We start from the raw sequence: 25,172 nt of genomic DNA, 5'->3' as shown, positions 1-25,172 counted from the left end.
GGGGGCCTCACCTTGGCCGTGACCTTGGGCCCCTTCTTGCGCTCGTCGGCGCGTGAGGCCGCGGGCAGCAGCAGCAGTAGCAGAGCCGCCCCGCCCAGCAGCGCCGCGGCCGCCAGCAGCTTCATCCTCCTGCGCTCGCCGCCCGGCCCCGGCCACAGCCACAGCCACAGCGCCCGCCGCGCCACCGGCATCCGGCCCCGCCCCGGCGCGCTGGTGCGGCCCGGCTGGGGGGAGCGGCTCTGCTCCCCCCCGAGGTAGTGGTACAGTCCTCCCCGCGCGGGCCCAGCCGGCGGAAGGCTCCAAGTGTCTCTAGAAGGGGGAATGCTGGGGAGAACCCCGGAGTGAAGAGCTCTGGTGCGGTCCAGCGGGCGGGGCGGGGCGGGGCGGGACTACAGGAGGCTGCCACGTTTCCAGGCGCTCACTGGGCCGCGGGCTGGCCAATAGGGAACGGGCACGGAGCACGCGGCGTGGGGGAGGTATAGGACCAGCATTCACCGCGCTACGGCGCGCTTCCGCGCATGCGTAATACGGCCTGGGCGCACGTGCTGCCGCGCGGTGATGAGGGCGGGGCCAATCAGAGCCCGAGTCTCGCGCGCTCGGGGCGGACGGGCCGAGACGAGGCCGCGGTGAGGTGGTGGCCGGGCCTGGCTCCAAGTTGCGCGCAAGCTGTCCCGTTTCCGCCCTTCCTCTCGGGGCCTGTTTCCAGCGGGGGCTGGCCGTGCAAGCGGGCTGGCGGACAGACGAGGCGGGCAGGTGGCAGACAGCATAGGTAAGACGTTTTATTTTACATACAAAAAAAGGAGCAGTCGGGAGCCCTGGCCCCCCGCGGGAAAAGGAGACAAGTAAAGATCACATTTGTCACGTTTCTCCCTCGCGCCCCAACAAACGGGCAAGTCTGAAAGAGCAACAGGAAGCAGGACCCATTTTCTTGAGGGGAAAGGCACCCCCCGGCGAGGATCTTCCTTCCCCGCCAATAAGCCCTTATCCTGGCTGGACCATTTCAAATACAATTGAAATTAACATTCATGTTAAAAAGTACTACACGTTGCATGTTCACAGCTGAGCTCAAAGACCAGTGCCAGGAGGAGAAATAAAATACCACATTACACGTTTAAAATAATATTAAAAAAACTCAAAGGCATTTATCAAGAATGAGACATCCACACACTATTTAAAAAAAAAGATTTCCACAGCTGATTTGTGTGTATTTTTACAGTTTAAAAAAAAGTTGCAACCAACATCCCAGTGTCCCCTCTTGAAAATATAATGGGGCTAAATTAAAGAGACCAAATAAATTATAGTTTGCTAAGACTTAAAGGATTAATTCTCACTAGAAGAGTAATTTTCCCTGTGGAGGCATACAGTTCATAAGGGTATTTTGGTATGATCTGTGTGTTCCCAGAGGATGGTCTTCCCTCTGCCTGATAATTAAAAGTAAAAGCTTCACCAGTCCCAGCCTTGCTGCTCTAATTTAGAAACAGATGTTGTCACTTTTCAGCCAAGGCAGCTTGGGAAGACAGGGGCTTCAGAGCTGCTTAAATTGTACAGCAAGATTGTGCAGATGGGGGAAAAAAACTAGCATCTATTGCAGAGATCAACCATTTTTCCTGAGACACTCCCACAAAAGGATTAAACAAGCTTTTTAAAACACATTTTGCCTGCCCACGTTTCTGCTGGCTTTCACCTACACTTTGGTTGGAAAGACAACAAGGAGAAATGTTGCCAGCTTGGGAGCTCCTGCCCACCTAGCTCTTGGGGAGGTCAAAATCCGCTGCTGCCCTCCACTGATACTCACCACGGCACCAAAGCCTCTAGTCTTTCCTTAACACTCAAAATGTGCAAAAGAGCAGGTTGAGACTGCACAGTAAAAACTAAAGAGAGGAATACGGAAGGAAAGATCTTGGTCCAAGCAGCTTGCGTTTGGTCAGTCAAGCTAGAAACGCACAGAGTCTCTGCTGTTTATTCCAGACCTGGAGGTCAAATTTAACACAATCTTACATGAATACTGGACTGGAGATTCTTAATGCAAGGAAATACATTTTTCAGGTTCTCTACTCAAATAGACCATTAGCTATTGTACAACCATTTAATTGAAATCTGATGGGGAGCCCCCAAAAATATATTGCAGTCAATTAGCTGGAGAAGTAACTGAGTGAACCTGACACTTGAGCAGCTGTAACCTGTAAAGTATGGTAAAAAAGTGAGGGTATGGCACTGCTAGCCACTGTGCAGCCTGCGAGAAGCCAAAGGGGATGATACCTGCTTTGCTTAGAAGTTTGTAATTGAGCCTTGGATTACAAACCAACTCCACTCCTTCAGAAGTGCTTGAAGTAGGCCTGTAAGCAGGTTGGAAAGACTTCTGGAAACTCCAGCATTTTTGTGGAAAAAATAGCGGAGTTCTGCCACAGTCAGTAACTTCAGCAGGTTTCTAGCAAGAGCACAAGGTGGCAGCTCTAGTTGTATATGCATTATTCCTAGACATTCAGTTCCCTTGTGGGAAGAGGAGGGGAAAAATACTCCTCCCTTAAAAAGAAAAAAAAAAACCACAACAACAAATCTGAAACAAACATAACCAAAGTGTGCCCAAATCAGCAGTGCCCAGCTGGCCCTGCTTTCACTGGTGTCACTAAACAAGCTCAGTCAGAATCCTAGCTCAAAGCAGAATACTGCAAGTTGCTGCTGTCTAATCTGTACTTGAAAACAGATAAAGACCATAAGGGAGAGGAATTGCCTGGTATGGATGCAGGTTTTGAAAGGCCTGGGGGAATAGTTGCTGAGGTTTTTTCTTCTCAGAGAAGTAGTGTCCCTGGAAGCAGTGGGTTTTTGGAAAGTAGGAGATAAAGTTCATAGGAAAAAGTAATTATATTCAAGACTGCGATCAAGGAGGAGCGAGGCTTCCAATGAAGCAGACCTTGTTATTGAAACAGATACCAACACTGAGAATCGCCACTGACAGAACACCATGTGCTGCTTCTGCCTAAATATACAGAAAGCTACCTTAAGGTGATGCTTTTTGGTTAATAGGGAGGAGCCACTGCTTTACTGAACGTTGCCCCCCTACCACTATGGAGAATAAATAAGCAATTGCTGTTTGCATGCTGGGAAGCCTCCTAATTATGACAGTTCAGTAGATTAGCCAATTCATTTCAATGACTGGAGAATGCAAAGTGTTCAGCCAAGTAGCTGCACATCCCTGTTTCCCCACTTCACGTGCAACAGAGCTATGTTATGGGACAAACTTCCTGACGAAGCACATGCTCAGCCAGCAGGCACAAGCACACCCTGGGCTGGGGTTTCACAATGTTGCACCTGCTGTGATCATAGTGTCTGATAAAGCTGGAGGGCACCCAGAGCTCAGCTAGAGCAAGAGGACCTGCAGTTGCTGGATTCTCAACTGTCAAAGTTGCACAGCCCTTTTGTAGTGTATTGGCCCAGAGAACGTAGTGCTCTTACAATTTAGGGAAGACAGTTGATGCTTTGCCATGAAGAAGGTAGGTACAGATGCTTTTCTGCAAGGCCCATGGATTACACTCTTTGTGGTTAGCCTGTTTATGGTTAGTTCATATTCTCTTGGGTATCAGCAGTGAATCTTAACAAACAGTGAGTGAAGCCTGCTTTCCATCACCAGGGATGTATGAAGTTAAATTAGGGAAGACAGGGAGAAGAGGGCTAGTTTCAGCATTCCATATCAAAGCCTGATATGGCTGGACTGTTCATGGCTTTAAAGCACAGAAAAAGCATTTAGAAAGCTCCTGTGTTAAAACTGTCCCCTTAAAGAGGTGTTCAGAGCTTTAACACAGGATTGAAGGGTGACCAAGGGAACCTGCCTAAAGCAAGGAAAGCACTTTTGTAAATGAGTGAGTGTTCTCAGGAAGGGGTAATAAATACATCTATACATGGAATACAATACAGCAGTGCAATATTTTATTGAAAACCTCACTTGAGACCTCAGGAGGCTGCAATGCAACATGGATGGGTCCCAGCTATAGGGGAGCTGTATCTGAAAACCCCAGCTGTGGTTTCAGACCATGCAAAGGAAGCACTGGACACCTAAGCTGACATTCCCACTAAGCAGCTCCATTAGCCAGCTGTGATCAGAGATCCTCCCCTTCACTCTCTCAGAAGAATACAGGTATATACCAAGTAATATGTTAGCTCACAGAAGAAAGGGGAGAGGCAGGGGGATACAGGTGGGGTTTAATGCTCTAATTCCTACCATATGATGGGCCTGTTTGATCTGGCTCATATCAGTCAGCCCTGGAACTCCCTGGGTTTAGTAGTTTCCTTAGAATAGGACTACTGATTACCCGCTTTTTTTTTTTTTTTTTTTTTTTTTAATATCCTTTGCCCTTTTTAAAAGTCCAATGTTTGACCATAGTGCAAGAGAGCAAGGTATAAGTGAGCATTACCAGAATGCCTTGGGGAAAGGTTTCCTCCCTCACAGACACAGTATCCTAGGATTAAAAGGATATTAAATCCCAGAACTAAGCAGTAGCAAGGTCAATATGAAGTGACTTTCAAACTGACCCACTTAAAAAACAGTCAGGAAAGTTTCTAACCAAATACATTCACTTAAAAATGTTTAAGAAGGAAAAACAAATGTAGCAACAACTCCCCCATACACATACACACACGCACACATGTACACTTGTGAACGACAAGCTACTCCCTGATTGGAAGCAACTAGGAATGACTCACAATGGCAGGAAAATGCAGAAGGAGTTGAGTTTTGGTGACAGGCACTTAGTGGGGTTTGGGAGGGCAGTAATGCAAGTGTCTCAGAGCCCAGCACAATTTTTTTCAGAGCTGGGAGTACACAACCACGTCCTCCCTGCAACTCCCTGCTCCTCCTTCCTCCCAAGATGCCAAACCATGGTTTCCTACAGCAAGGGTATGAGGAAATAAGCTAATTTCAGACAGACTGGCTTTTGGGAAGCCAGCAGCTGAGGAAGAGTTCAGGAAGGGGGGCAGGAGTAAAGAGAAAGAACAAACAGCAAAACTGAGTGGTTAAATTGCTCCTTCTCTTCTGGGAGAAAGAAAAGAGCTCAGGTCATTCAAGCATTCACACCTGAAGGAGATGGACAGTCCTTTCTCCATCCCCCATTACACTGAAAAGAAAAAAGTTTGCAGAATTAAAAAGTTTTATAAACATCTCTTGGTGGGTTAACAAATAAAGAGCAAGCCAGCCTGCAGCTCAGCTTCCACCCTGGCAGGGGAGAGGAGAAAGCACAGCCAAGCACTTCGCTATAGCTGCCTTTCCATTAGAATAAGGCATTAAGATACTTCTGCAGAAAATGGCTAACAGCTAAGAAATCCCTTAAGGGATTCTCAGAGACCTGAATCCTCACTAGGAAAAGAGGTGTCTTTCCACACTACAGCCCCCACCATGGATAACAATGTTCACCTGCTGGAAGGAAGAGGGATCATCTTCTAGAGATTTCCCCTGTTAACAATGATTCCTCCCTCTCCTTCCCAGGCCAGGGAGCCAAGCTACACTCCTGCCACCCCCATTTCAGCAAGTGCTGGTAAGGACACGGAAAGGCAACTAGATTGCAATTTAGAAGAGACAGGATGTCAGGTTTGGATTCTGCCTTCCCGCCCTTCATGCTCTGCAGAGAATTCAGGCACTGGGGTGGGGATGCCCCAATTACATGGCAAACTAAGCCTCTAAAGCAAGTGTTCCAATCCCATCAGGACGGAGAATGCACACAGGCAAAGCAATTCACAGCCTCCACAAAAAAAAAGGGGGGAAAAAAAGTTTGTTTAGCTCCTGCAAACCTGGCCACATGCACCACCCAGTACACTGTCCCCAGGGGTAATGCAGCCTCCTCTGACTTCAACAATCCCTGCACTGAGGTGCAAGATTTTTTTTTTCTCCTTTTTTTCCCCACACTTGTGCAGAGTGCCCCAAGCCCTTGGCCATGTATTAGCTTGGCTCAAAAGCTGTACATTAAAACTTTGGCCCCCCCTCCAGGGAGAAGCACATGGTGTGCGTGCTCCAGGCCCAGCAAACAGGACTGAGCTGGTGTTCCCAGACCTAGGCAAGCTGCAGAGCAGATGCAAAGCCTGCACAAGGTCCAATTCAAGGAACCTGTTTTATCACTAGGAGAAAAGTCACTGTAAGGCAGTGAAGTGTCTGTTCCCTCCCTGCTAGGGCAGCTTTGTTCTTGCCAAGATTTCATCATTGAAGGTGCTTACCAAAAAAAAAAATAATAATAAAAATCACCCTCCCAGAAACCATCCAAAAAGGCTACAAGGCCACCCAGCCACAGGTTTGCAGTTTGAGAAACATCAGGTTTCTGGTTTTCTGAATCCATATCTGCTTCTCTATCCAAAGCAAACTCCTCCAAGCTCAGCAAATGGGATGCCTCTCTCCATCCTGTCAACACCAAGCTAGTGCCTTTCAGCTCCAAGCTGGTCAGGTTAGGCACTGTGTAGGAAACCATGATAGGGACCATTCACTGGCAGCTAAAATGGATGATTGAAAATTCAAGTATGCTTCCCTCAAGGTTGTGGGTGTTGGGAACCCCAGACCGGCACTAGGGTTGGTTTGTTTTGATGCAAGCAAACCTTAAGTTGAGGGCATTCTTTGCACCCCACCATATTCCCAGCTGAATGTCTGTCCGTGCTGGCATCAGTCATCCATGCAAAAAAAAAAAAAAAAAATCTACAGACACAATATGCATCTGTAATGCTAAAAATAAAAATAAAAAGTGCAACAATGTCAGTTTCTGTAAAACAATCCACATTGCTCTGTTTACCGTTTGGAGAAGGGAGGTGTCACAGAAGCCAGAAAAAAAACTAAGACTGGAACAGTAGATAGCAAATTTCTCACAGCTTGCGTGCTACAGTAACTGTTTCCAAGGAACCTACAAGGGAACTAGTGTCCCACTGCTGTACCTGGCGAGGTTGGCAGTAGAGGCTGACACTGAAAGGGACTTTAGAGGAAGGAGGGGGTGAAAATTTTCCCTTGTCCCAGCCAGGCCCTTTGCCCACACCTCTCTCCCCTGCCCAGATGGCATTCTCTCACCTTCTCCGTAGCCAATTAAGCCTTCTGGAGTAGTTTTATTGGGGAGGGAGGAGAATGGAGGAGCAGAGAGCATAGGAAGGGGAGTGAAGTGAGCAGGAAACAAAGCATAGTCCTCAGGTTGGTGTGAATGCTGCTTTCTGCCGTAAACAGTGGGGAGGAGGGTCAGCCAGCCAGCCCACCTTCCCACAGGGCAAACCAAGGCCTGAGCCAGCTGCAGTCCTGATCACCAGAAAAGCCTCAGGCTTGGAGTGAATGGAGGAGACCATTCAGCAGATCCACCCCGATTGGTTTGTTTTGGAACGTTTTCTTCTTCTCTTTTTGGTTTAAAATGTCACATTTCTCTTCCTCGGCTGCCTCCTCACCCCTAGAGAGAAGCCCCTTTTAGTAAGACATGGCAGGAGCTGCAGGTGCAGATCAAGTTCCTGCAAGGCCCCAAGAGGCACTGGTCACTTGTGACGCTGGGCTGTCTTCTTCCTTTTCCTCTTGAAGAAACAGCAGCACCTGGAGTATAAAAAAAAAAAACAAAAAAAAAAATCACATAACGAGTCAATGGAATGGATCAAACCATGCAGCTGGCTCCCACCACCCAACTTCCAAAAACTGGGCTTCTTCCCTTCACCTAGGGAGACATGCAGAGGGATTACAACATGCCCAGTGCTATGGATAAAGCACCTACCAACACCTCCTCCAAGAAGAAAAAGTTTATCCAATGCCAGCAGCATCCTATTCTAACCTACACTGGGAGGGGCATCAGCATGGTACTCTGACAGTTGCTATTTATGGCCAGCTGCTAGGATCACAAGAGCCAGGAGATCCTAGGAAGACAGGTCACCTGGGCTCTTTTAGAACCAGAAATCTACAGTTACTGAAAAAGTTTGGCAACCGTTATTTACAATAACTTGCTGGTGCCCAGAGGCCCCTAGTCAGCATTAGGGGATTGCTCTCCTGGGCACTATATGAATGCAGGTCTCTGCCTCCAGGGGCTTAACTGGAGGGAAAAAGGAACAAAGGTCTCCACATTGCCAGCCTACACACTGGGACTAAAGGAGACAAGTGAGATATACCCAAGGACCCTGCTATTCCGTTTCCTTTGTCCAAGACTGAATGATGCTGCTGGAATGGTCTGAGCCCAGCCTGATGAGTGTGCACACCACAGTACATGAGCAATTTAGAAACACAAGTTAAGATGAAGAGGGCTTTGTTAGGGACCAGCTTCCTTTACTGAACCCTTTAATAGAGAACAAGCAACCAATGCTTCAGTTTCAAGACCAATTGTTTAGCCCATGTCTGCACACCTGGTTTACTCCCTGACCATGGGCACAGGGAGTAAGGGAGGCAGAAAACCAGGAATGTTGGAAATAGATGTGGTAAGAAATGGACATCATTTCACAGCTGATCCTTGAAAGATTAATTTCAGTAGATCCCATAAGTAAAACCTCCATCACCCGGGCTTTCAGCTCCTGCTGGCTCCTCGTGAAATTACATGGCATTTCAAGGCCTGCCTGTATTTCTCGGGCTTCGGGTTCTACTGTCAGGAACTTCTTGCATGGAAAAAAACATCTTGCTGCTTAGCAAGTTTATCTGCTTCCCTGCTCATCTCCTCTCTATGACACCACAACAATTTCCATAGCAACCAAGTTGTTATAGGATTATGGCTTTTTAGGGAGTGAAGAAGAGAATAAGCAGCATAAGAGCAGATGGAGGTGTGAGGGATACTGTAGGTAAGTGCCCCCAGCCACAATCCATCAGGAGCAAAGACATTCAGAAGCTGCATGATATCTCCAAACTAGATTTCCATTGGGTGAGTGGTGGCCCAGTGCAGTCATTTAGTGCTGGCATTTACCTGTGCACTGAATAGCAAACACACACTAGCTTTGTTTCTCCACCCTCCACCTCTCTTCAGGTCTTAGCTATGAAAATGAGGAATGACCAATACCACCATGTCCCTCAGGTAAGGGATGTGACAGGTGCCAAACTGGCAGCCCTGAACCTACATATTCTTTATGTATGCAGAGCAGATGCAGCTACGGCAATAGAAAGGGCGAGCTACCATCATCCCTTCCCAGAGCCCTGGCAAGAAGAAATGGTCTCGTGGGGTGAAGGGCTGTTCATTCTCCAGGGTTCATCCTGAAAGTCCACTCCAGAAAGCAAGGCCCAGTTCTGGAGCTGGGGCTGAAGAACGTGCATCACAATCACTCTTCAAGTAAATACATCATTCCACATAGGCCCCTTGAAGAGCTACCAGGTGGTAGATGCCTAGAGTCCCTAGTATCCCAGGCCGGTGGAAAGCATTATCTGCGTATCTAGCTGTGAATGCCAGAAGAGATCTTTTATGATTATCTGGTGGAATCTACAGAGCACATGCCAAAGAAATGTACCCAGATATCTGTATGCATATCCGTATCCCCTCTCCTCCCCCTGTTTTACTCTGCATCCACAGTGACAACCTTCCTTCATGGCTCAGGCACGAGCAAATGAAAAAGGGAACTGTCATGGGAAGAAATGGGAGCAGTCTGCAGCAGGGATGACTACATGTGTGTATCCCACCCACTGGGGATGGAAAGTGGGCCCCAGGTAGTAGGTGCGCTTATTGCCCCAGATGTGGAGGGCTTAACATCTCTCGCTATGCTTTCCAGCCATTTATTTCCCTGGTGACTCCTTCACTCAGATAGGGGGCTTCTCAGCTTGTCTGGAAGGGTTCAGGAAAGGAAGTCCTGAGAGTTCATTAAACACAGGCAGAGGCAGAAACAAAATAAAAAAAATCAGGCAGGCTGACAATTACAGAACGTGACCCTCGTGCATGCAGACAATGTCCAAGAGAACAGCCCCAGACTATGACATACAGAGAAGCCAGAGATGCCAGAGATACTGGAGGCAAGTGCCAATGGAGAGGAGGGCTGAGGAGGACCAGTCCGCCAACAAGCGGGAACATCCTTCACTACACATGGGGCCCTTCAGGGAGTTTTAAACTTCTTCTCTACAGCTGGACCGACATGTAGATAGGACTCAAAGGATAACATCGTACAGATATGCTGAGCATCACTGCTTGGGGTCTACCTGGGCATGGGGGTTGGCACAGCACACTGAGCAAACTCACAAAGCAGCTGCTCTCCTTCCCCCTCATCAGACTTATATTGTGGCCTTTCCCTTCCCACCTGCCTGTTGCAGGAACTTTGCGGAAGGCAACCACTAGCTTGCACCCATCCAGTGGAGCAATGGGCTCTAGCCCTGCCTCATACAGCTATGAGGGAGGTCCTAATGACATAAGAGATGCCTAGGACTGTTCCCCTGATGGGGAGGTCTGCAGAGAAGACAGCCTACACCCTTCATAGGAGGGTGCCAGTGCCTGCTGAGGACAAGCACCCTGCTGCCAGGAGACCTGAGTGGTTTGCAGAGCTTTCCATTCCTGAACCATCTATTGTGAGGAATTCCCACAAGAGGTTTTTCAGGCTTGGTCCCACCTCTGCCCAACTCCTTCAAACATCATTCGTTCAAGAACCGGGAGTGTTCAGTGAATAAAAGTAAAAGCCATAGAAAGGGAGTGGGGGGTTGAGTTTTCGATGGGTCAGTCCAGTTGCTTAGGCCAGCATGGCGTCCTGTTGAAGAGTCCCTCCCACAGTCCTACAAGTGTTCCCCACCCTTGCTTTAAGCAGTAATTGCACTGGTTTGGCACTGGGTTTTGTTTGATTCGTGTGGCTAAAAGGTTTAGGGTGACTGCATTTTGCCAATCTCAGTCTAGTCTGGTCCGCTCCCCCTCGCATGTGGACTGGAGAGAGGGACTCACCACAAGTTGAGCATTTTCAGGCAGCTACAGAGTGTGTAGAGAGAAAAAACACAGAAAGGAAGAAAGAGCAATTAGTTCACAGAGGTGGGATGAAAGCATGTCACTGAGCCATGCAAGCATGCAGTGCAGGTTGGCAGGTGCGCCATGCCCACTCTCTAGCCTTTATACCACCTAGGGGCTCCCATAGCTAGGCACCAAAAGAGGATCACACAATCCTGCCAAGTCAATGCTGAGAGGGAGTACATTTCTTTTGCTATCCTGAGGCCTGGGGACAAGCCCACCAGGACAGAGGGAATAAAGCATCAGAGACTTCTGTAGCTGGAAATAGGGAGGGTGCCTGGGCTAGTAGGAAGGTGACACCAGAGCTAGAAAAGGATCCAAACCACAGTCTGAGGACAGTCAGACAAGAGGGCTGGATGAGAAGTGTAGTGTGTACAGGACTGTTCCCATAAAACACTTCTCTTGATCACAGCTGCTGGGGCTTTGTTCACTTACTACTTTGGCACAAACCACTAGCTCCTCTGCCTTGCCCACGGGTGCTGGGAGAAGAGACATCCACCCTGTCTTCCACACAATGTGTCATCTCAAAAATCAGAGAGCCATGCAACATCACTTGACCGTTACCCTCTCTGCCAACTACAAAGCAGTAGCATCAGGCCAGCTGGGAGCAATACTTCAAGTCCAAAAGACCTCCAACCTCCTCACATGCCCAGATAACTGAGGGGTGGAGGACACGTTTGGACATGTGACAACAAATAATACTTGCCAGGAAAGATAATGAGATACCCTACTGAGTCAGGCTACACAAGATAACTGTTAGCATATCAGCACAAGGCACCAAACTGCAACAACCATCCACCTTCCCCCACCAAAAATATACAGCTCCAAAACATCCACTGATTGGTACTAAAAGAAAGGAGGTAGGCACTTCACATCATCATGGGATGTGGTAGGGCAGTGTTATTCCTCCCAAAGAAGCTGCCTGTACCAATACAGAACAAAAGGATTTTGTGCAACTGCTGAACCTCAGAGCCCTAGTCACAGACCAGGACTACACTGCTCAGTGATGTACTAATGAAACAAAGGCAGTCCTGAAAGAGACAGCCAACTCCTCCTAATGTCCGACTGTTTGCCACATCCAGGGGAACATAAAAAACAAGTTGCAGTTGCTGTTTTTTTAATGGTGGTAGGACTCAGGCTACACATGCCGGCAAGCAGCGCAGCATAGTCGCTTCAAGATGGAAGAGTTTGCCAAGACAGTTTCAATAGACAGTGCTGTCCACACAAGCGAAATCTGGCCAACTCATTAGGCTACACTTGATAACTACCCCCTTCCAGTAAATCCGCATCTCTCTCGTTGAAAACAAAACAAGTTTACTCCCAAGTCTCTTCCTCACAATGTGACTGTGGCTCAAGGACTGGACTATTAAGTTACCTTAAGACCCATCAACGAGCCACAGTAGAGACCATCCCTTAATTGAGGGATTGCCAACAACCTGTAGCTTACTATCCACAGGGATTCATGGCAAGATGGTCAATGGACAACCAAGCCACTGTCCCTCAGGAGAGAAAGATAGAAAACATTTCTCTGAGCCAACTTGACAGACATCTACAGAAGTTGTCCTGACATGGGAAAGTGCCAGGCCCACATTCCTTCAAGCCTTCTCTAGCACTACAATTCCACCTCCCACCCCAACTGGTCAAACATGAGGCCTGTCAAGCAACAAGTTCATTGAGGCTTGCTGTACCTTAGACCATTGAATAATTTCCAAATGCAGAAAATGGAGGCAGCCTCAGAGCCCATTCCTCCTGTGCTGGGGGAAGTTGATTTGTTAGGCAATAACTACCCAACCCAAGCAACTCACTAGGACTAAAAACAGACCCTACCCATAGGCTGACCCTGAGCTTTGATTTGCATCAAGACAGGCCCAGAGAAAGTTGTTTATATATGCAGTGTGAAAAATAATTAACTCCAATTAGCCCCAAGTGGGGAGAGGGAGTGTTAGCTAGGTACTTCACAGATGCTTAGAGTCCAAGGGTGGGCTTGTACATCTGTAGAATTCCAGAATAAAAGGCTTTGTCTTGGGAAATCTGAAGTCTGTTTTTAGCCTAGTGTTCAAAGCTCTTCTTGATGCAGGAGAGACAGCGGGCCCCGCATTCCTCCTCCTGTTAAAGGGGGATTATGCAAAATCCCCTCTCGTGGTGCTGAATGGCAGCACACATACAAAAGCAGCAGAAATGGCCAACAGCGATTGCCCTCAATTTCATCAGAAGCTCCAGATGACGCTTCCTGCTACCACAACTGTCAGCTCAAAGTGAGATTTCCAGTTCTCACAGGAAGAAGGGCTATTTACAATTTCTCCCTTAATCAGCTCCTAATGGACTAGGCTAGGGAAAATTCAGAGAGAAAGCAGTGTCCCTGCACCAGGACTATGTAAAAACCTCAAGCACACAAAGCTAGAGATAAAACACTGCTGACTTTTAGACTGACACTTTGTTCCCTGAACTGAAGCTGAACTATTTCCGTGCTCATAACAGAAGGGAGGAGCATATCCTCCTGGATTCAGGGAGATTTGCGCAACTGGTTTTCATGTTATTTTTGTATGTCACCATTTCTTAGCAATACATGCTCTGGCCAAAAGTTACATTCTCCAGGCATCACAGGTAGGAAAAAAAAGGCAGTGGAAGCAGCGCTGAAGAACCATGCAAAAAGCAGTGAGATTCAGGGGAAAGATATGGAAACAAGCATCAAATACTTAAACATGGGTAAAAGCTTGTTGCAGAGAGACGACTTAAAAACTACATCAGTGAAGAGCTCAAATTGTAAAGCAAACATACTTAGCTTCCTCCACCACTTCCACCTCAGCCTGTGCTGTGATTGGAGCATTGGAATGTGCCCCTGTTGGGTCATCAACATTCAGTTCCCCATTGGTCGAGCTGACCACCTGAAACACAAAAATAATAGAAGCCACTATTAATTACATCCACTGCTAGGTCATGCTTATGTGCGCAGTAGGTCTTTACCAGTCTGGGCAACAGGTACTGTAAGAAAAGCACATGAAATCCATAGTGTGTACCCCTTTCCTTCCCTGCCCCTTTGTACTCTCCCAGCACCTCTGCAGAATTAAATGAGGTATCCTCCACAAGGCGACATGCAACTGAGTGCACTGATTCACAGAAGTCAGAGACTGCTAAGGTCTAATCCACTATGCATTCCCTTCAATACATTCCCCAGGGCTTGGTCCACACCTGTGTGTCAGATTGAAGATTCTACCGCTACTTTTTGGATGCTGTTCCACTGTCTGTCTGAAATTAAGAGGAAAACATAGTTTGAATGCAAGATTTATTTTGACCCACTGCTTATTTACATCCTTGTAACACCTGTTCACTACATTTTTGCTAAGCCACTTCTCCATGGCATCTTCATACCAGTCTTTCTGTAGAAGTCTTCTAGGTCTGACCCTGCTAACTCCCCATCATCTGAAGGGCTCACCCGTACAGGCCAAGTGTTTTGATGATATGTGCCAATGACATATCATGAAGACAAAGATGGGTTCTTCAGCATTTGCACACCAAACTGATAAGCACCTCACACCTCCTTTAAATAGAGACGGACTGATTGTCCACGCATCAAATCCCTCAGCCTTATCCAAGACCACTGATGGCATACCAGAACTCATTTCACCTTACATCAGTCATTCCCCCCAATCCCAGAGAAATGAACTCTTCAGTTTGCTTCTTGTGAAAAAATAACTACCTGAACTCTGATCTCTTTTTGCCTCAACACAACTTAAACTACAGGGTGCCTGGACATTCCCCCCATCCCCCTACTACTGATCCTAAACCACTTGAGTCCTTATTTAAAAGTCAAAGGCATCACAGCTGGTAGGGCAGATGAGATTGAGTGTCTCACATCAACCATATTGCTAAAGGTGTGACTGCAGCAGTAACAAATGAACAAGTCCACAGAAGACCAGAATTTAGCTATTCAGTTTGGCTCTCCATACTTTGTTCAAAAAGTCCAAACGATTCCTGATCATATTCAGTCCTAAATTCTAACCCACTGTTAGGCAAGGAATTTCTCATTGCATTGACATCCCAACTTACAACCCTGCAAGAATGAAGAGAATCATCTGTCAGTCTCACTTTGCAAACACTCTCTTGGGAAAAGAGAGCTTGGGGCCAAAATTGTGATAACTAAGTCTGTGAAGCATTGGCATATATGGATTTCATTAGGACCCAGTGTCAACCAGGTACTCTGGTGGGTTAGAAAGACCCAATTGCCACAGAAAAGGAATGGGAAAAAAGCTAGAAACATAACAGGTCTTTTAGAAAGGGCTTCACTATTTTACCAGCAGCAACAACTTTTAGGTCTGTTAAATCCTGCAAGCTGTGCGCTCTATGTGCTTCTGAAGTTTCAAGGTGGAGGCAGTTCCCATCCAGTGCCCAAAACCTGCTGAAGTTGTGCTTCACCTCAGTGTCATCCTGGTGCTGCCTTTGGAGCTCCCCTTTCAGGAGTGGATTCCTGACATTGGCACACCCTTCTCTAGTACTACCTCTTCTGCCAGTGTGAAGCAAGGTGAGCCCTTCTACTCCCAGTAGGCCTGGCAAAGAATAGTGGTTAACTGGACCACCCACAGTTCCAGTTCTCCAGGTAGTCTCATTTCCACAACTACTTCTCATCCAACTTAACTTCACAAGAAGTCCTTCCTTTTTTACTTTTTACTTAATGCTGGTGTACTCTGCCATACATGACAGAGTCAGTGGTTTTCACCTCCTAGATGCTGCTGTTTAAAAACTGCCTTCTTAGGGTTGAGGATTTTTTTTTGAGTACCCATGATACATCAATGAAAACAGCAGAGAAACTCCTATTTCCAGTAGCAGGTAAACAGAAGTTTAAGATTTGCCATACAGGAGGATCTCTGCACAGATGTGGAGGCTTCACTAACCTTTTTAAAGGAAAGAAAACCAAAACCAACAAATGCTCCAATTTGTTTTGTGTAAGTGTGCCCACAAAGTGAGTTATACGGGATGGATTTTAGTGGCACAGCCACCAGTATAATTAGCTGTCTGGATAGGCCCAAAGACTGGGTTTAGATTAGGAGCACTTTCCTGGCATAAGTATACCAGCATACTACCCTTACCCTGACTGAGGCCTTTACATCAGCACAGTAAAATAAAAACTTCCCTTGAGCAGAACAGTTCTTTACACTGAGGGCTTCTGCCAAAGTCATGCTTCACACTGGGATCATTCTTTCTGCATCTGCCCAACACAGTTAACATAAGTCTGCTGCAGAGATGGCTATGGTCAAAGAAGAAAACTACTACATATTCCTAATACACTAATTTATCCTCATTCACATAGAGAATTCTCAAAGTGGGAGAAAAACAAAAAAGCTGACCCAGAAAAACAGGATCCCTTAATTCTAGCCAAATATTAACAAAAAATCAGACCTCAGCAATAACCAGCATTACAGCTATGAATAATCTGTCCACACAGAAGATCTAAAAGATGTTTGGAAGTGCCCTGACTATAGAGGGCTCCTCCTGTATGCCTGCCACGTAGTGAAAAAAATTCTCATGGCAGAATGGGCAAGAATTAGTCAGCAGGACATGGTGGCATGCATATCACCTGTACTGGAGAACCCATAAGATAATGATTCATTTTAGACATACTCCTCTTTTGGTAGCATTTTGTGCTTACATTAAGATTCCAGTGTGCTAAAAAACAACAAATGATTTCACTACATATTTTTCCCCCAACAGTGATCTACCCTTTCTGCCATTTCAAATGCTGAGGGGCAGCAAATATAAATAAGATATCCTAGAGAAGGATATGAACAATTCCATGTAGCCAGGAATGACCAAGAGGTCTAGTTGGCTTTTGCCAGGCATCACCTTTTGTACTAGTACACCAGCCCTGTATGAAAACAGTAACACAGCACTTCCGCAAAACTTTTACTTCATTAGAGTGAATCAAAATCAAGACAGTTTGTTGCATAATGCTCCTGAAGTACTTAAGAAGCAGTTGAAGCCTGGTTCAATTTTTGTTTCATTCTCTTTAATTCTGGCCCAAACCTTGGGCCAAGTCAACTTGCATTCACTCCAACAACCAGTTGGCATGGCCATGCTGCAGCATGAGTCACAAGCTACAGCCCAGTTAGGTACATGGTTGTCACAACACTAAAAATGAAATAGGGGACCTAGCTCTCCTCACACTAACAGCACATTCACCTTTTCCATGGAATAAATTGACTACTGTATGAAACGCATTTTCACTCATTTTCCTTACCACTAGCATAAAAGAAAAACAACACAATGTCAGTAGCAGCCGACAACGGGGTCACCAGCACTCCACAGTGCCATTTTGTGGTAGCAACACAACATGCTGCTTCTCAAGCTGTTTGTAAAATAACTTGTGAGAACAGGACAGCCAACCCAGCAATGTCCTCAGATTCTCCCACATACGATGTACTCAGACATCCACCTGCACACAGCCTGGATATAAAGGCTGAACTAGAACAACACTATTGCTTTCCTAGAATTTTTGTTTGTGTGCAACAACCCACATAGGGCCACATCAATGGTCCAAAACTCCTCCAACTTCTTGATTACACCACCCTGTAGTGCTTTATAGTCCATACACAATGCCATCCAGTACCCCGTCCCCCTGCTTACAAGTACAAATAGAAACAGCATTCTTTCCTATGCTTAACTACAATAATAATTTATTTGGTCATTTTCGTTTGTTCCAAGAAAGCGTACCTATGCAATTTTAAAAAACACAAAACCAAAAAATAAAAGGAAAAACCTTGCTGGGATTGTAGCAGTGAAGTGCAGTGACGATTCATAACAAGTTCTTGGCTTTGCAAGACTGTTTTTTAAGCATGAAGTGAGGGCAGGACAGGGCCAGTCTGGTTTTGCAACAAGCCCCAAAACCCAAAACTGCTTCAAGGTGCAGCCAATGCTCCTGATCACATAAGCACCACAGCAGAGATTCAGTGAGACTGGAAATTAATTTGAAGCAGGTTCAGATGGCAAAGCTGTGCAGGTTGGGAAAAGACCGTACCTGAACGGATCCTCCATGCCGATCCGCAGCCAAGTGAGATGTCAGGTACGAGGTATTTGTCTGCCGGCTTGGCTGAATCTCCCACTCTCCTCGGCGATCTGATGATGCAGTCTGCTCAGGCATTCGAGATCATGAGAGCAAGAGATGGAAGGAAAGGTAAAGATGAGCCCAGGCAAAGCAACGGATATGTATTAGTGGGGTTAGTTTATTGGGGGGGGGGGGAAGCAAAGCATTTAAAGAACGTTTAGTTTGGTTATAAGTCCCTTCCACCACATGTGCTAAATCATTGATTTAAATGCCAAGAGCAGTAAATGCTGGAATAAATTCATTCTTCCTCAGTCCCGTGAATGGAGAAGCAGAACTCACTGAAATCCTGAAAGTTACTTCATTGCAAGGTTTCTCTAACTTTTTTTTTTTTTTTTTTTTTAAACAGGAATTGTACACCAGTGACAAAGCCTGACAGGACATGGACATGAAGATCTCTCACCACAGTGGGGACAGACAAGTTGTGTCTCACTCTACACTGTATCTTCAGCAGAGGACTAAGTCCTGACTATTATAGAGCAGAGCCATTTTCCCCAGAAATACAGAAGGAACAGAAACCCCACCCACTTTGCCCAAAGATGTGCAAGGTTCTCTCTTCTTCCCCCCGCCCTTGAGAATGACATATGTCAGAACACCAGCTTTCTAGCACACTTTCTTCCAAATGCAGGCACGAGTGCTAATCAGAGACTATAAACAGTTGCTGTCGGCTCCCACTACTTAAGCAGGAAGATCTCTTAGCCCAGGAGTTCCCAATTTGTGGTACATGTACCACCAGTGGTACACATTAAGAGATGTATTATATGATAAAAATTTGCTGGTGGTACTTAAGGCTGCATTATTTTAAATTGGTGAGGCACAGTCTGTCAGAGTTTGGGAACCACTGCCTTAGCCTACATCAGAAGTCAGTTCTGCCCCTAGCACACATGATACCAAGAGCCTGCTCCATCACAGCACATCCTCTGTGCCCTGAAGCACAAACGCCAATTCTTCTGTGGAATTAGAGCAATATGTTAAAAGTAAAAAAGGAACACTGTTAGCACATGCTCCACCAACAAAAACTTGGTTAGTTTTTCTCAATGTGCCTTAGTTTTATTCATCTAACTCAGGGGCAGGCAATTATTTTGGGCAGAGGGCTACTTACTGAGTTTTGGAAAGCCATCAAGGGCTGCATGACGGGCAGCCAGGGGCAGATGAATATTAATTTTCAAAATTTTTTAAGGGCCGCATGGGCCGGATAGAATGCCCTGGCAGGCCACATCCATCCTGCATTGTGCCCACCCCTGATCTAACTGCAGAAGCTAGCGTAAGTGAACAGGAGAGTCTAGGAACAGTAGCCTTTGGGAAGATGCAAGCTACATCTAAAGAGTTAAAAAAAAAATAAATATTTTTTTAAACCATAGATCATGGTATTTCCATCCCAAGTGCACACAGGTCTTGGACCCAAATTAGCCCATACAAATTAACAATGACATACCTCTGTTTGGCACACACCTAGCAATAACTTCTTTGCCAGAAAGCTAAATTCAGGTACAAGAACAACAGAGTTGAAATTTCCTATATTAGAGAGACCAAGTCCAACTAGCTCAAATGACTCTCACAGCTCAGTAGTACACTTAATGACAGTCACTCAGAGAAACATAGAAACATCTCAAGTCATCAGAACAGTCTCCAACAGAAGTTCTTCTAATGCAAGACACTAGTAGCATTCCTTTTGTGGGTGTCACATCAGCTACATGGCTATTAGGAACATAGATGCAAGACTCATTCTAGTTAAGTTATTTCCATCCTTTGTTTCTTAAAAGGGAAATATGAACAAGACTCCAGGATTGTTACTTTTGTGGGTTCTGTCATAATAGAAGCTAATCAACTAAGCATAATTGAAGCTGCAAGATTGTTTGCCTTGGATTGGATGCAGACACTGGGACACTTCTGCTTTGATCTGAGAAGTTGATAAAATGGATGCAAATAAGGATTGCAGACTTGAAGCTGCAGTCAATAAGTCTTTGCAATCCTCAGTTGCATCCATATTATCCAGCTCTCAAATCAAGGCAGAAAAGTGCCTCAATGTTAGTTTAAACCGTGGAAGTTTTCAGATTTCCAGTACCTGAGTAATTATGCCTAACTTCAGAAAAGTAAAATGAAGAAAAATGCTGAGCACAGTATGAACCAAGAACAACTGTGAGCTCTAAAGAGGCAGAGGACTCATTGTCCTCCTTGAAAACGAAAGAATATCCCTTACAGTTTCAAAAGTTAGCTGTAGCCAGAAGAAAACTTATGAAAGCCAGTCATGAAGTATGAAGCAATTTACAATCCGTAGCGCGGAGAAGTCCTTTTTGAAGCACAAGGACATACAAATTCCTACACTGTTGAGAGCTAGAGATGAATTATTACACTATTTTGGCTTTAGGTAACATAGTTGTGATAAACCTGCTCCACCATTCTCTAGCAGATGAAGGCATAGGTGGACCCAGGATTTTGAGAAGTGAGGTGCAGGGGCAGCACCTGGTGCTGGCTGGCACCCCTCTGCTGTCAAGATAGGCACCACACTGCAGGGGCAGCAGACAAGGACTTTATTTTTTCTTTTTCCAAGCCCCCAAATAATACAAAAATTCCCTCTGCTTCCCTTCTGTGCTTAATAGCACCTCCCCTCCCCTCCTTCCTTGCCCTTTCTACTTAAGTTTCTCAGCGCAGGAAGGGCAGACCTGCCCCTGGCTGCCTCTGTGCTGGCCACACCTGCCCCACTCCAGCGGGGGTAGTGGAGAGCAGCTCTGCAGGGAGTAGGGCGTGACTGGGGAGAGCGGTGGGTTCCCCCTTCCTGTACCTTCCAGGCTGGCACGGAACCCTCTAACCACTGCTGCTGTCTCCAGTTGAGCCCAGCTCCCCTCACATGGTCAGCAGCCCCAAATGGAGTGGCTCTGAGGCTATTCCATCCCTGGGTCAGCTGGGGACTGTGGCAGCTCTGCCCCCCTTCCTGTGCCTAGATGTGTAAGTGTGTGTGGGGGGGGGTGACTGCCGAACACCGGGGGGGGCGGGGGAGAAGGAAAAGGGTGCAGGGATTATTACTCATTTCAGGGACCTAAGAAAAAGGTCCATGGCTGCTGCTCCTGCAGCATGGTTTAGACCAGGGACAGGCAAGTATTTTGGGCAGAGGGCCACTTACTGAGTTTTGGCAAGCCATCGAGGGCTGCAGGACGGGCAGCCCAGGGCACATAAATATTCATTTTCTAAATTTTTTTTAGGGGTCCCATGGGCCAGATAAAATAGCCTGGCGGGCCACATCTGGCCCCCAGGCCGCATTTTGCCCGCCCCTGGTTTTGACTCTGTAAGGGGACCCAGGCATCCAGGGCTGCAAGGAACTGGAGTTGTTGAGCTACACTCTAAAAAGGGGAGGGAAAGGGGGTCCAACCATGCTACCACACCCCTTAAACCCAAGCCTGGATAAGGGTTATGTTCTCTGGACTAAAGTGGAAGAAACCTCAAGTCAGAGGCATTTTGCAAACGTTTCACTTGAGATCCATTTAATGGGCATTGAAAGTTTTCTGCACACTACTGGCAGCTGCTGTAGGAAGCATAGGATAAGCCAGAGCTGCTTGAGAGTAAACTGTTTGCTGACCCAAACATTAACAGAAACTTAAGCAAACATCTTCAGCGTTTATCTGTGGTGTGAATACAGTGGGCCAAACAGAATTGCTAGTTCGTTATACTTTGCCAAAACAGGTGAAATAAAGTTATGAACAGGCAGGTTTCTGCTATAGAAATAGTTCTCTGTGGCAAAAAAAAAAAAAGATTTTTTTAAGGGTAAATATCCTAATCATAGAGAGCTACAGAGTGCCCCAATAACAGATTTCACTCAGCATATCTAAGATAATGCAGAGATCATCCAAACACGTTTCCAGTTCCATCTCACTCCCTGCTTTTTGTTCCATGTCCTTTGTGCACTTTCAGAAGAACAGAGGGGAGGTTCACGTATACAAGACTGCAGAGGCAGGCAAGGCTGCTGGCCCAAGTTTCTCTGCAATGGCATTTGGCTAATTATCAACATACCATCGTCTGGCTTCTGGGGGCTACCAGTGTGCATCAAATCTCAAAGCCACACCGTTTGTGGTCTTCTGCTAAATAAGGAACCACGAGGAGAGCAACAAAGAACAAATGAAGCTGCAAAGAGAGGAAGATAGCAGGAAAAAGGACAGAAAATGATGGCCGTAACTGAAAAACAGCACGTCTTCAGAAACTAATTCTAGTCTTAATTCCACGGTCGAATTCATTTCCTGAGGCCAGATTTTGACATGAAATCTGTAATAGTTTGACACATGAGGCGAACAGATACAGACAGGAAAGCTGCAATGTGCTTCCAGAAAACTGAACCACAGTGGAAGTGAATGAATTGGTTCTAAACAGCTGGTCTTCCCTTGCCATGTCATCCTGAGGAATAAGCACAGAGTGCTGATCTCTCCATGAGTGCAAAACTAGTAGCTCTCTCCCAGGCTATCTGCACTTTCTCAACAACACATAAGCACAAATCATAGCAAGGAAACTGCATTTATTAAAGAAAACTCTTCCCCAATGGGTATGAGAGAGGTTCCATCAGACAAAGCAGGAAACACTTCCATGAAAATAAAGGTAAAAGGTATAAAACTACGTGCGTTCTGCCAACGTACTAAACAATACACAAGGCTTCTGGGACAGTGGCCTCTAGTGAAGAACAGGCAAAAGCTCCTCATCTCTTCTGAGTTGAGAAGGGAGTCATGGCAGTGAGTTTATCTACACTTATGTAAACATCCAAGATAGGGAATGGGTTAAATTGTAACATAACTCCTGCTACTTTCTGGTCTGAGGGCAATTTGGTTAGGTTGGAAGCAGCTGAAAAGGTGGGTCAGCTGCTTACAACAACACAACAGGCTACACAGTCTGCACCTCTGAATCACTGTGGAGGAAGAAGCATAGGGGTCTCATCCACTTAAGTTGAGAGCTGACCATAAAGTGGTAAGGGCTCCAGGCTAAAAGATCTCCATTAAATAATGTTCCATTATTGAAGATCACCATTAAATAATGATCCTATTTGACTTGGCTTTGCTGCAGCTCTTCGGTTGGTCTGAAGTACATTTTCCCAACTTGATGCATTGTCGTTAAATTTTTACCAAGCCCTGTTGTATAGAGGATTTAACATTACTTTAGTATGCATCTGTGCCAGCATATATCCTTTATTTAAGGCAGTAGCTAAGACAGTGCAGCAGTATGGAAGGAAGCACAACACTAGAGCAGCTAGGATGAAAGATGAAAGACAACAGGTCAACACCGAGCCAGCATACCACTTCTGTGAAGTTTGGCCAACCAGATTTTTTTTGGACATTACCCATTAGCACCCAGAAACCCAGTCAAAGACAAGGGCTTCATCACTGTTCACATGTACAGCCAAGTGGGACAGGGAAGAAAGGAGTTTGGTACCACGAGGTCTCAGTTCATCACTGCCTAATCACTGCAGACTGAATTCCTGACACCTCAGCTTTATTTCCCATTCTGTACCTACTGCCTTCAGAAATCCCATCACTTGAAAGCCATGCTCTTGGTTTTAATTAGCATCTTCTCCCCAGGAGAATGAGTCATCTATTTGCTGTGAAATCCCTCTACCACAAAGCACTAATTTCCCTGGCTCAGGTGCCCTTTGTGAAAGAGGAAGAGAGGCCTCAAGGAGCCCTTCATCAGCTTATTAAAATGATAAACACTACTACCTACTACCACCCCACCCCACGCCCCCCCCCCAGTTTCCATAAGAAAGTGCTCCCTGACCAGTCAGCTTACAAGATCTCTTAACAGCATACACATCCCCAGCACAGTTTTTCCATGAGGAGCACTTCCCACTGAGTGCACAGCTCACATCTCTTCCACCAAGTCTAAGTGGCAGTTTCCAGTTAAAAGTGCCTGCAGAGCCCATCTGGAATAGCTAGGCCAAGACAAACAGTTGAGCTCTCAGAACCATCATTCTTCTGAAGATATTAATGGTTAAAACCATGTAGATTTAAAAGTTACTACTGGCAGTGGGCACGCAGAACAGTCCATTTCATCTTGCCTGTGCTGGGTAGGTTCTTACATAACCCATAGCATGAGAGCACCTTCTTCTACTGCAGTAAGGACCAACTTTTTTTTGACAGGCATGCCACAAATGAGGCTTGCCCCCTCCAGGAATGTCGCTCTCAGCCTATTCCTTTGCTCCTTTTGTTGTTTGCTTTCTGCTCCCAACCCTGCTCCCTGCCCCTTCCCTGACCTGTTTCATGCCACACATACAGGCTGCCTGTGCCACTTGTGGCACATGCCACAGGCTGGCCAGCCCTGTTCTAGTGCATCAAAAACGTGACTAGTGGGGTTACAGGTTTATCCTTTCACCCTCTCTTCAGGGGGACAATATTAGGCTTCAGTTTCATTTCATTTTGATATAGGCTTTAAGTGTCAGAGAAATGCACCTTGAACACAGTGAGGTTTTTTGGTGACCCACTGGCCCATTCCACATTTGCAAGTCACACAGGCAGTGTCTCCATTAATATCTTAATCATGTGCACCTGGCTGTGGCTGGCTGTATAAAAGCAGCCCCGGTTACCAACTTACTGGTTCAGTTTGCAGGATGGAAACAGCAGGGGGAGCTGTGAGACAGAAGAGAGCAGCGCTGCAGGTCAGCACCTGACACTGACAGAACACACTTTCCCAGACACCAAAATCAATTAAATATTCCAAACTTAAACCAACTCTGAAGAAAGCAAGAAACAAGTAGAACAATTTTTTGATTTCTGTGGAAAGCAGATATACTGAACAAAGAGACCGAAGATGCACACTGATCCGAGTAAACAAGCTTTAATCTGGAAGGTCTGTGAAAGATCAGAGAGGGTTTCATCCAGGTAATGCAGAAGATAAGCAGTGAAACTGAGCTAGCCAGTTAAAGAACACAGTCCAGTACCCTGCCTTGTTACACAGCAGAGTTACTGTCTCAAGGTGTGGAAGATTACCCCTATCCTGACTGCAGAAGAACAAGCACAAGGTCTCAGTGTCACTGTTCAAACGGGATAAAAAGCTGAAGGCCAGGCAGTTACACACACACACAGGAAAGGGGACAGGAAGAAGAGAATGAAAAGGAGTCAAGTTATCTTTGAGCAAACTTGTCGCCCCTTCAACTAGCAGATCCTGAACCTCACTGAGAACTAAAACAGGAGAATCTGCAAAAGGAAGCAGAATGGGAAAGTTAATCAGGCTCCTCA

General features: G+C 46.2%; 2 protein-coding genes and 1 long non-coding RNA gene across 7 annotated transcripts in view; 1 reads left to right on the top strand and 2 right to left on the bottom strand.

The window, feature by feature from the left end:
* The window catches only part of PPIB (peptidylprolyl isomerase B), a 3,354-nt gene extending 3,148 nt beyond the window's left edge, over positions 1 to 206 (bottom strand). The window contains exon 1 of the mRNA XM_019533236.1: positions 12 to 206. Coding sequence (XP_019388781.1) covers positions 12 to 191 — 180 coding nt within the window. The 5' untranslated portion in view covers positions 192 to 206. The remainder of the gene's footprint in view (positions 1 to 11) is intronic.
* A 560-nt stretch (positions 207 to 766) lies between these two features.
* Positions 767 to 25,172, bottom strand: part of CSNK1G1 (casein kinase 1 gamma 1) — a 137,417-nt gene continuing 113,011 nt past the window's right edge. For 2 of the 5 annotated variants that reach the window (XM_019533235.1, XM_019533234.1), the window contains exon 12: positions 22,073 to 25,130. Coding sequence is in view for 4 of the 5 variants with exons in the window: in XM_019533234.1 (XP_019388779.1) it covers positions 25,106 to 25,130 (25 nt within the window). In the remaining variant the exon portion in view is untranslated. Of the gene's footprint in view, positions 7,532 to 13,652; positions 13,760 to 14,063; positions 14,121 to 17,883; positions 17,995 to 22,072; positions 25,131 to 25,172 lie in introns of those variants that run through there. The other 3 variants (XM_019533231.1, XM_019533233.1, XM_019533232.1) reach the window with 3 other exon arrangements.
* On the top strand, positions 17,951 to 19,005 carry LOC109308820. The gene is made up of 2 exons (XR_002100708.1): positions 17,951 to 18,039; positions 18,317 to 19,005. It is a non-coding gene; the product is annotated as an uncharacterized LOC109308820 (long non-coding RNA).

Source organism: Crocodylus porosus, unplaced genomic scaffold (assembly GCF_001723895.1).
Source record: "Crocodylus porosus isolate Cpor-Errol unplaced genomic scaffold, CroPor_comp1, whole genome shotgun sequence".
NCBI lineage: Eukaryota > Metazoa > Chordata > Crocodylia > Crocodylidae > Crocodylus > Crocodylus porosus.
Note: the sequence above shows the minus strand (reverse complement) of the source record. Positions and strands in the feature narration are given on the sequence as shown.